An 11,378-nucleotide genomic window follows, 5' to 3' on the forward strand; every position below is an offset into this window, starting at 1 on the left:
CGGGAGAACACATCATCCACTTCTTCATCTGAAGCTTGCGTCCGCAGCATGGCAAGAAAAACTAGAGGACGCAGTGTCTCGTTCCCTACTCAGGGAACCATGGTTACATACGTAACCTGAAACGTTCCCTTTCAAGGGAACTTTGAACTGCGTCCTCTAGGGGTCGCTATGGGGAACGGTATACCCACACCACCATGCTGAGGGGAGTGCATGCCAGAACCATGGCGAGCACTACAAGTGCCTAGAATCGTACTAGGTCTTGGCCTGTCACCCAGGGGGCTACCACTTGCTCTGCATGAGCTTGCTGAAGGAACTGTCTCAACAGACCCCTAGTAGCAACACCCTGTTAAAGTAGGTATCCTGAGGATACATAGGTGGAGTGGTGCCCAAGGTGGAACCGGGGCCTAACCAACTCATGAAAGGGCACGAAGCCATCACGCGTAGCCCCTACCGTACAGGATTTTAGAAAGAACGCAAAAAGCGTAATGTGCTTACCAATGTGCGGATTTTAGAAAGTGCACAGGGACTTTGTGTGCGCACTTACCATATCATGGATTTTAAAGATACCGTTATAAGGGGCCCTCGTGGCGTTCTGAAGGAGCAGACCATAGATGGAAATGGCGCATCCCAAGAACAATACGTCTGAGAAGTCACCAACTCATCCTCATGGTATAATGCTGGAATGGCTAGCAGTAAGTTACCTAGCTGAGGGAGCAACACACCCAGCTCTCAGTCGAGAGGGGGCTCGACCTACAGCATGTTCATTAGAAATCCTGAAGTGTAAGCGTACTGCAAGCTTAGCCAAAAACCCAGCGCATCAGGGAGGCAGAGGAAGGGCCTAGTTCGCCTGATGTTGCCGGTTCCAGGTGCTCTGGGAAAACAGAGAACTCAACTCTCCACGTGAGAGGAGAACTCCGAATTCAGAAAAGGCGTAGCGTGCTCATAGGCAACCCTCTGATAGAGGGAAGCACTGCTAAACACCACCACGAGAACAGCCCACGGAGCGGGGAATTCAACTCCTCAGAAGGGGAGAGAACTCGAACGCTCATAAGAAAGCACCATGCTCATAAATAACCCTCTACAGTGAGGGGAGCGATGCTTTAAAAGTGTATCAACAGAGACACATTAGTTGAGTGGAGCCCAAGGCGAGTACCGGGGCCTAAGCCAACTCAGAGAAAGTGAACAAGGCTAACAACGCGTTACCTTACCATACAGGATTTTAGAAAAGTGCACAGAGTGCTTAGCACGCAAGCACGCAAGCCCCGCAAGCCATGTGAAACTGCAGGTATCAGAGCAAAACTTCTGACGAGAAACATGCACTCCGAGTCGTGTTTAGCTTAACGCTAACATAAACAAATGGTCAGTGAAGACAAAGAGGAGGATGACGTGTTCTCCCGGCGCCTATTTATACTATAGTCGCAACGGTAGTGACGTCATAGGCTGTCGCTGGCCAATGTTATTGTCGTTTTTAGATATATGCTTCAGACACCGGTCACACTGAAGGTGTTCCCAATAGCGACCCCTAGAGGACGCAGTTCGAAGTTCCCTTGAATGGGAACTGGAGCTAGGAAACAACGGTGTATCATTCCTGGATTAATGTGTCCAATAATTGTGTACACTTCTGGATGAATAGAAATAAAATAACTGAATTTTCATCTTTGTTATTATAATCAACCATGAATTTGACATATTTCAATAGTGCATCTTGCTTTATTAAAAATGTTTAACCAGCTACATCAACAGCACAGTGAGGTATTACAGCAGTACAAAGTAATGGTTTTATACACATATAAAGTGTAAGTAACATATATATTATAACACAAATTCATAGGTATTATAAAATACATGTACATTAAATACATACATATACATGTTCATAAAGAAAGACACCAAGTGCAATGCAAAAAAAATACATAAAATAACTAAAAAAAAAAAGCACAAGCTCACAGTTTTTGGTTTTGAATAATTTGGATATACTCTGGATTTGTTTAATAAATAAATAAATAAAGGTTTGTGGTTATTAAATTTGCTTTAGTGGAAATTAAATGTTGTAAGGAACAGTAAAATATTAGCAATAAAATTCACTAATAGCATTAAAACCAAACATACATCTTTAAACAAGTCCACATATGTTCAGAAACATTTTTACAAAAGTCTTTTCAAAATAATTTAGTGCAAATTCATCAGCAATCACTGACATGACACTTTGAAACTACAACTAACTCTCATTGTTACGTTATGGTTAGGGTTAGTAGAATAAGTTGGCCTACAGCACTTGCAAAGTTACTTATAGTCAGTAAAATGTCTGTTGGGGGACCATCAAAATAAAGTCTTACCAATCAAACCTTTGACCTCTACCAGCTGAGCTTCTTCGTCTCTTCATAGCGATCTACACATCATATGAGGTTTGATGGGTGGATATACAGCTCTCAGTTCCAGCGGTGTTATTCTCTTATCTTTAGGACTGTCACCGCACTTGCTAATAACAGTAACATTTAAGTGCACAGAGGAGTTGCTCTTGCGGCTAGAACACAAAAGACCTTGAAAAACTCCTTGAGCTCTCTTCCTGAAGTGGCTCCCTACGATAACATACAAAAAAGGGTTTATTGCACTATTGCTATACCCTAAATAAGTAGCCAGCTCATTGCCTATTTGCAATACATTCTCCCAGAGACACCCAGGAATGAGCTGAAAGTAGTCAAGAGTTTCTAGGAACCGCACCAGCTGAAAGGGCGTCCAGCACAGGAGAAACACTGTGAGGACCGTCAGAACCAGCTGAGCGGCTTTCCTCTCCGTTTGAACTCTCGGTTGAATCACCAGGCCGCGGTTTTTAAGCGCTCTGACCACGTGAAAAGTGCAAAGAGAAATAATCGGCAGCGGAAGCAGGAATCCAACGAAGTTTGTCGTGATGTTCCGTTGGAGAACCCAGGCTAGATGAGGGTATTCTAGGTAACAGGCATCCACCCCTATGAATGGAAAGAAACCTACTCTTCGGAAGAGCAGAGTTGGGAGGCTGAGCACGAATCCCACCATCCAGATCACCACACAGATACGCTTGGCCCATTTGGGGTATCTCAGCTTACTGGGGTTCATGGGTTTGGCCAAGGCGAGGTAGCGGTCCACGCTGACCAGCACCAGGAAGAGTATGCTGCAGTAGTAGTTCATCGAGATGGCGGTGCAGATTACCTTGCAGAGCAGCTGACTGAAGTTCCATTGATAGCCTTGGGCGATGGTGACCGTCCAGAAGGGCAAACACAGGACCATAATGAGGTCTGCAGCTGCCAGGTTGCCCAGATACACATCAGCTACGCTGCACGGCTTCCGCTGGAGGCAGAACACGCAAAGGACCAGACTGTTGCCCAACACTCCCAGGATGCTGATAATAGCCAGAAATGGAGGCTGGAGAGATGACAGCCATATCCAGGCGACTGTATCATTGCAGATGTTTGATGAATTTAGTTCCATTGGGACACTGTGAAATGTTAAACAATATGGTGATTAGCAAAGCAAACTACTTTTTCAGTCTTTCAAATTATTGTGCTTAATTCAATGTGTTCCTTGCTGTTTCTTTGTAATTAATTGTGAAATTTACTAGCAAATTCAGGAACACTTTAGTATAGGAACCAATTCTCACTATTAAATAGTTGCTGATTAGCTTGCCTAACATAAAGCACATTCTGCATGACCATATTCTACATCCCTAATAATACCCGATGCCTAAACTTAACAACTACCTTACTAACTATTAATAAGCAGCAAATTAGTAGTTTATTAAGGCAAAAGTCATAGTTAATGGTTTGCAAGAATTGGACCTTAAAATAAAATGTGACTGCAATTTCTGAGTATTTCTGAGGATATAGAAACAATTTTCTGAAAATTGTTTCTATATCCTTTTTTTTCTCCAATGTGGATAAAAGAAGGCCAATAAAAATGTACATAAGCAACATATGCATAAAAAAATGTAAATCCTTAAAGACTACAATGGGGAAAAATGATGAATAATTTACTTTGAAACATTTTCACTCAGAAACTGCTAATAAATGTAACAATTAGAAAGAAGTAGCAAGTAACACATTTGAAGTAGAACGCCTGAAGTGGTATTTTCTTGTAAAACATATAATAATATTTCTGTTATTTCATTTTTTCCCCAAGCTTAATCCTTATGTTCAAGAATAAGCCTGCTGTTTCTTCCTGAATGGATGAAGTTTGAAGTTTCCTTCATGTTTGCAAGTAAAAAACAACAACAACCAGACTTTGAATACAACTCAAAGAATGAAGGGGTGTCATTTGGTGGAATGGATCCGCATGAGCAAAACCTGGAAATTCCCAGGGAGTAACATTCTTACACATTTTCAGCAAAAGGCAGAATACTAGCAAAATGTGTCACAAAAAAAGTTAATCTCAGTTTTGGATTTTGATTTACACTTTTTTTTTTTTTGCTGATGTTTTTATCCCCAAAAAATTAATTTTGTTTTCCCTGGGAATCAAACCCAAAACTGTGGCCTTGGTAGGACCATGCCCTATTGAGCTACAGGAAAACCTATATTAAAATGTTCCATCTGGGGATTAAATTATTCAGTAACATTAAATGGAAGTAACTTTTTTTTTCCAATGTTAACATAACCTGTTAGTGTTATAGTCATGTAACTTGTACTGTTTGAAAATAAGCATTATTATTAAAGTCCCACTGACTTTTTAGAAATTCACCTACCTTTCATGTTAAGTGGCAGCTCCAGATTGTAGATCCAGAGTCACTATCTGTTCACTTCCGAAGTGCTGTCTGGCTGAATCTTCTTCAACTAGATGCTGGTGAGATCAGACAGGCGCTCTTATAAATGCATAATGAGGCTGTCGTCACTGGAAGCCTGGATCTGTTCTCACTTTCCGTTTGTCATGCTCTGGCTGTCTTTCGCCCGAGTAAAACACTTGCACTGTTATGAAGCTAATATGAAGATAATCATTATGACTCAAGCGTGATGCTACCTATCAACAAATCTTCAATTCATGACACAGCAACTCTAGATAAGCCAGATATTAAAGTGATATTCCAGAATGATTGAACAAGTCTTTTTTTTTTTAATGACTTCTTAAATGCATGACTTTATAGACTGAATTTGTAAAATTTATATTTATGGAATTCTTTCTGGTAGACCAAATAAACATAACTGTTGAGTTGGAAACATAGTAACCCCCCCAAACAATATAAAGTAATACTTATTGACCAATGGAAACGTTTTATGTTTTATTACCAATTTCTACTCATTTCCCCTCAATGCTAATGTCCACAGTACATATAGTGCAAACAAGTGTGTTAACGTATTAGTGTAGTGATTGAAAAACATGGTTCTTTCAGACAGTTATTTTCTGGTTGAAATAAATGATTAACCAGTTTGTTTACATAATCACATAATGGTGTAACATATATACATAGTTCTGGCATGAAACTCTAGATGGCGCAGTCCGATAGGTCTAGCTCAAACTGTCCTGGCGACATCACTGTCACATGGCAGCTGATTGGTTCTCTCCTGTATCGGTAGCCAATGAGCTTACTGCTCAATATTCAAATACCTGGCTTTTGTTAGCTGTAGCAGTATTGCAGCACACTTCAGAAACCCTCCACCTTCCCCAGCTCCACCTGTATAGATCTGCTATGGGGTGATTCATGTATGCGATATGGGGGTTATTCATATGTGACCCTGGACCACAAAACCAGTCATAAGGGTCAATGTCCTGGAATTGCCAGGTGTGATATCATGTAGCCAAGCGACCTCTTGTGGTCATATGAGGTAGAGCAAGAAATTAGAAAGTGACCTCATCAGTAAAAGACTATATAATTAGTGATGTCATCAAAAAGAGACTGAATCAGAGGCAGAGATCGTTCATGTTATGGGCATTCATTAATCCAAAGATATCCTCCGTTCAAAGTTATTAATAAGACTGGTTTTGTGGTCCAGGGTCACATATGTGTTATATGTGCAGCAGCAGTATTTCTTACATGATTACCGCAGCATGTTGTGGATGTATTGGCAGTAGAAATTCTCGGTACTTGCTCTGCCGCAGCAGCAGCGTAGAAGATCTATTCCGCCAAGACCAAATACATTAACATTGTCATGTACATTACCATGCCAATCCCCCCGAGAGTTGTCATGACAGAAATGCAGTTATATTGTTAAAGCACCCAATAAATTTGAGAAACACATATGTTGTACATGTCTAAATCATACAAAGTGAATAAAGCAGTCTTAACCACCTTACTATCTTACATAAATCATGAGAAACCATAAAAACATTCATTTCGCCCCTTCATTCAAGTGCATCGGTCTTCAGTCGGAGTTGGAACTGGTTCCTCATTTCAGTGATTGTTGGAGGAACTGGAGCACTGAAAGTGTTGCCAAAAACCAGCTTCACAGGATCATACACCAGTATTTTGGCTCACTTCGAGTTAGAGTGACTGTCAGGCATGTCCAAAAAGGAGTTTTGATTGAGTAACTTGTAGATCTGTGCTGCTTGTGCCGCAAATTGTTTTAGACAGTTTTGTGTGATTTGGTGAACTGGTTCATCCAGTTTACCAAAAAGAACCGATCAAAAGAATGATTCATTCTCGAACCAGACATCACTCCGGATTGTTTGCCAGAGGCTCTGGATTACCGGTAGGCTAATAATGCTGTAAATAATGTTCAGTTAGTTGCACAGACCAATCGTTTCACTTCACAGGCCCTCAATAATTCATCAGGAGCCACAGGTAATCATTTAGCTTTTTATTGATTGTCAAAGTGACAGTAACCGCTGACTTGCAATTTATGATCATGGTTTCAGCTAAAAATCCTCTTTACTGTTCTACTGAAGAAAAAAAAAATGTCATCTACACCTTGGATGACCTGAGGGTTAACATCAAATGTTAATTAAATACTGTTTAATTAAATGCTATTAGTGCATTGTATAATTATCTCATTTACTTTTTCTATAATGTTCTAATGGTCAATGGTCAGTTTTATAGTACTTTAATTTGATGATGATAATAATAACAACAGCTATTTATTTATTTATAGATTTATCAATGCTCAGCAGAATAGCAGGGTTACTTTTTCCTCTCTACTTTTCATAAAAGCAGGTCATGCAGACGGTCCGTGCCGTAATCAGCACATCCAGCTCTCACCTGAGATGGATTGCTTAATTAAAGCTGGTGGCGGCAACACTTTGGTGGGAGGCTCAGAGGAGGTCATGGGTGGGGGTAGGCAGGAACTCATCTGTATCTGTTATCTGGATCCCTCATCAAGCCAGTCGCCACTGTTTATAGTTTCAAACTCTAGAAGGTCCTTGTGAAATGATGCTTTTCTGGCAAGATCACATTGGGAATTTTAAGGAAATGGGAGAGGAGCAGGTGTTTCAACTCTGTTTAGATTGTTAATGTCATCTAGACTCTTGATGAAAAATGAGTATTTGACAATACAGCCTCTGCTCAAGCACTGAAACATTCACTGTTTGAGTAGAGAATACAGACAGAAACAGAAAGACAATGAGAGAGCAAAAGCTTTACTAAAACAGACTGAATTATTGCCATCAACAATCTAGGTCATAACTATTACTGTAAATCATATTTTTAAACAATTTATGAAGGAATGCAAAAAGAGCAGTTAAAACTCCTTCAGCTGTGCAAGTTTTCCTATTGCTTTAAACAAACCTCTGGAGAGTTTCTGCGTAGTGTCACGACCGATTGCTTAATGTCTGGTATGTGGATATCACAGCTGCGTCATTCGGCAGGAAATAGTGAGCCTTAGTAGCAAGAGGCCCACAGAAAGGCTTTTTTGCAAATCAATATTAATATGACAACGTTATAGTATTACATGACTGCTAGTTCCGGTCTAAATTTGACTGGCCTAATGATTTTGAAAGATAATTGATGTATAACAGCATTGACTTCAGTTTCACTTCAGTTGCCTGTTTGCTTTTTTACACAATTGACTGTCAAGAAAAGATAAAAAATAATAAACTTTGACTTCAAAGATCCTATTGGAGACTTCAACAACTTTAAATTAGCTTTATATGTAACATTAAGAAAGCAGCAACTGTGTCAAGCAATACACCACCTTATAAGCACAATTTTATTAGTAGGTTTATTGACTGATGTATTGCTTGATTTAAACAATATAATTCATATTTACAAAGTTGATTACATGTTATTATGCTTATGGTTTGTTAATATTATTAATATAAATGTTAAAGTTGTAACCTTAAACTTCTTAATTTTTATGAGGCTGTTGACATGCGAAAGATGTTGACATGCGAAAGAAAGGAAAGAAAGAAAGAAATGAAAAAAGGAAAGAAAGAAAGAAAGAAAGAAAGAAAGAAAGAAAGAGACAGACAGACATACATACATAGTATTACATGCCATTTTTAAAACATCTGCATCATCCTTTGTGTTAATTAGATAAACAGAAGACTTGCATGTTAGTTAGATCTTTAACAGAGCAGCAAAATTAAACAGAGCTGACCAGCATGACATATATGAACACTGTAAACTGATGTGACATAATATTGGACACAGACCAGTGATATCCGTTCAGGACAATCTGTCCACAAGAGTTATTACACAAGGGACCAATCAGTAGAGTTAACAGACTCCTAATCATCAAAATTTACTGTCCAGAACATGGAAAACATTGCACAGCAGTGCATAACATTAAAGTTGGAAATGTCTCTAAAACAAATAAAGGAGACCCAGGTGAGTTGTGGTATATCTAATTATATAATTTTGAGTCCTAATATCATCATACTTCCTTGGGTAAACCAGGGAACACAGTGCTGGGAAATAATGTATGAAGGGAGATAATGTGAGGTTGAAATGTGTTCTGTGTGCTTTTTGTAACTGCTAAAAAAAATGGTATAATAAATAAATAAATAAATGTGTTGCAGTTTTATTATTGTAAATTAATTACAATCTCAGTAGGTTAGTATGTTTTTGTTGTAGTATGCAGACTCGGATACGGTGAAAAACAGAAACAGGCATTTATTTTGCAGCACTAAGCAAACAGGCAGGAAACAGGTAAGTAGACTGAACAATAACAGTTCAAATAAATTGGAGAAATGAATAATGGAATGTCCTTTCCTTACAGATGCAGGAGATCATGGATGACTTGAGAGGAACAGATGGATGGAGCACACCTCGCTAACAGGTAAGTACTGGGTAAATACACACAATGAGGACTTGGAGACACAAGGGAGGCAGGAACTGGAGATGATCGCTGGAGCATATCGCATGAGCACACAGGTAAGTAGTCCACAATGTCAACAAACGAGACCGGACGTTGAACTGATAGCAAGGAGTTCCTGGGGTTCGCTTTCGTGGGAAAGCTTACCAGTATCGGGTTCTTCCGTCCGGCCTAGCCTTGTCACCCCGCACATAAACAAAATAAATGGATGCAGCATTTGCATCAGTGACTGGCTGATTTAGCCCAGTCTTAAGAGCTTGCGCTTAAACATTGGGATGTTGTCCTCGCTCATCTAAAGTCTCTGGGGTTGAGACTCAACGCCAAGGAATGCATTTTCTCTTTTGCCCAGGGGACAATGCATTTAGTTGTTGTACGGGATTCGATCGCAATGCGGGCACAGCTGTCTCCTGCATATGTCGAATCCATTCTAAACACCCTGAAAGATTTCAGGCTAGGCCAGAAAGTTACTGTACATTACTTTCAGAAAGTTCTAGGTCTCATGGCGACTGCATGTACGGGAAACCTTTGGGCGTCCTGCACATGAGATAATTGCAGTTGTGGCTCAGAGCCAGGTGATTTCATCTAAGGGCCAATCCCCAGAGGCATATAAGGGTTACGCGCTAAGGGCTTCATACCCACTCTATGTGGTTCAGACCCCGGTTTCTGACTTTGGGTCCCACTCTAGTCACATGTTGTCATCGCAAGATACTAACGACGGACGCTTCCCTCACGGGCTGGGGAGCGGCCTTAGATGGCCGTCCAGCCCAAGGGATCTGGAGAGGTCATCTTCTCAACTGGCACATCAATTGCCTTGGAATGATGGCTGTATTTCGGGCCCTGAAATACATCCTCCAGCAGGGGCTACCACGTCCTAGTGCGGGGGGGCAAGGCTGGTAGTTACTTACATAAGCTGCCAGGGCAGACTGCATTTGCGTCGCCTGATCAGGCTAGTGCAGCAGGTTCTGCTTTGGACATGGGACAGTTCCTGTCCATTATGGAAATGTACATTCTGGGGCATATAAATGTGGGAGCAGATTCGCTGTCCAGACAAGCTGGGAAACACAGGGAATGGAAACTCCAGCCCAAGGTAGTCAGACCAATTTTCAAAGTGGAGGTGGACCTATTTGCTTCACAGGAAACAGCACAATGTCCCCTCTACTTCTCTCTGACTTCTCCAGCTCCCGTAGATCTGGACGCTATGGCCCACATGTGGCCCAGACTGCGTCTTTACACATTTCCTCCGATCGCTCTGCTCCGGGGAGTCCTGGCCTAGGTCCGTCAACAAGGGTCTCGCCTCTTACTGATAGCACCCCGTTGGTCGACCAGAGTATGGTTCTCAGATCTAATATCCCTCCTTGATGGCTCGCCGTGGGCGATTCCGGTCGGGAGAGATCTTGTATCTCAGGCACATGGGACAGTTTTTTCATCCCTGGCCCGAGCTCTGGAACCTTCATCTCTGGCCCCTGAGGGGGACCAACGAGAGATTCTGGGCTTCCAGCCGATATAGTACAGACTATTCTGAGTACTAGGTCTCCCTCCACTAGAAGAAGTTATGCCCTCAGATGGTGCTTTTTCGAAAGTTGGTGTATGACACACCATGCAGACCCAGTTCTCTGCCGGGTTGTTTCAGTGCTGGAGTTCCTGCAAGAAAAATTGTCCTCAGACACATGTCCTGGTGCTTTCAGAGTCTATGTGGCCGCCAGTTCGGCCTGCCACATAGATTGCTCTGATTGATGGGGTTTCTGTGGCAAAGCACATTCTAGTCGCCTGCGTCATTCGTGGAGCTCAGCGTTTGAGGCCGCTCACCAGAGCGACAGTTCTTTTGTCGGACTTAGCCTTAGTGCTCAAAGGATCTGGTTGGGACTCCTTTTTGAACCACTAGAGTTGGCGCCTGTCAGGTTTCTGACTCTGAAGATGTTTTTTTTTCTCATGGCTATTACTTCTCTGAGGAGAATTGGGGATTTGCAGGTTCTGTCAGTCTCATCATCCTGCTTAGACTTTGCCCCTGGGCTGGTTAAAGCTATTTTGCATCCTCACCCTATTATCTTCCAAAGTTCCATTCTCGACCGTACATCCAGTCGTTCTTGAAGCCTTCTGTCCTCTGCTGTTCACGACACCAGAGCAAGAAGGACTTCACTTACTGTGTCCAGTACATGCTCTTTAGATTTA

At 41.4% G+C, this 11,378-nt stretch overlaps 1 protein-coding gene across 1 annotated transcript; it reads right to left on the reverse strand.

Moving 5' to 3' along the window:
• Positions 1-2,379: 2,379 nt before the first annotated feature.
• LOC107740302 (B2 bradykinin receptor-like) lies at positions 2,380-3,465 on the reverse strand. The gene is made up of 2 exons (XM_016552684.1): positions 2,624-3,465; positions 2,380-2,524 (listed from the first exon to the last, which is right to left on the reverse strand). The coding sequence occupies exons 1-2, from the start codon at positions 3,463-3,465 to the stop codon at positions 2,380-2,382; spliced, it is 987 nt and encodes a 328-aa protein (XP_016408170.1).
• Between the last annotated feature and the right edge of the window lie 7,913 nt (positions 3,466-11,378).

The sequence above is a fragment of the Sinocyclocheilus rhinocerous genome, unplaced genomic scaffold (genome assembly GCF_001515625.1).
Source record: "Sinocyclocheilus rhinocerous isolate Xijiao unplaced genomic scaffold, SAMN03320098_v1.1 scaffold2240, whole genome shotgun sequence".
In the NCBI taxonomy this organism is placed as follows: domain Eukaryota; kingdom Metazoa; phylum Chordata; class Actinopteri; order Cypriniformes; family Cyprinidae; genus Sinocyclocheilus; species Sinocyclocheilus rhinocerous.

Excerpts from the sequence above, each read along its gene's own strand:
- LOC107740302 (XM_016552684.1), bottom strand. The coding sequence starts at position 3,465 with ATGGAACTAAATTCATCAAACATCTGCAATGATACAGTCGCCTGGATA. Across the intron at positions 2,525-2,623 it reads GAGCTGGCTACTTATTTAGG|CCGCAAGAGCAACTCCTCTG; the intron begins GTATAGCAATAG and ends TTTGTGTTCTAG.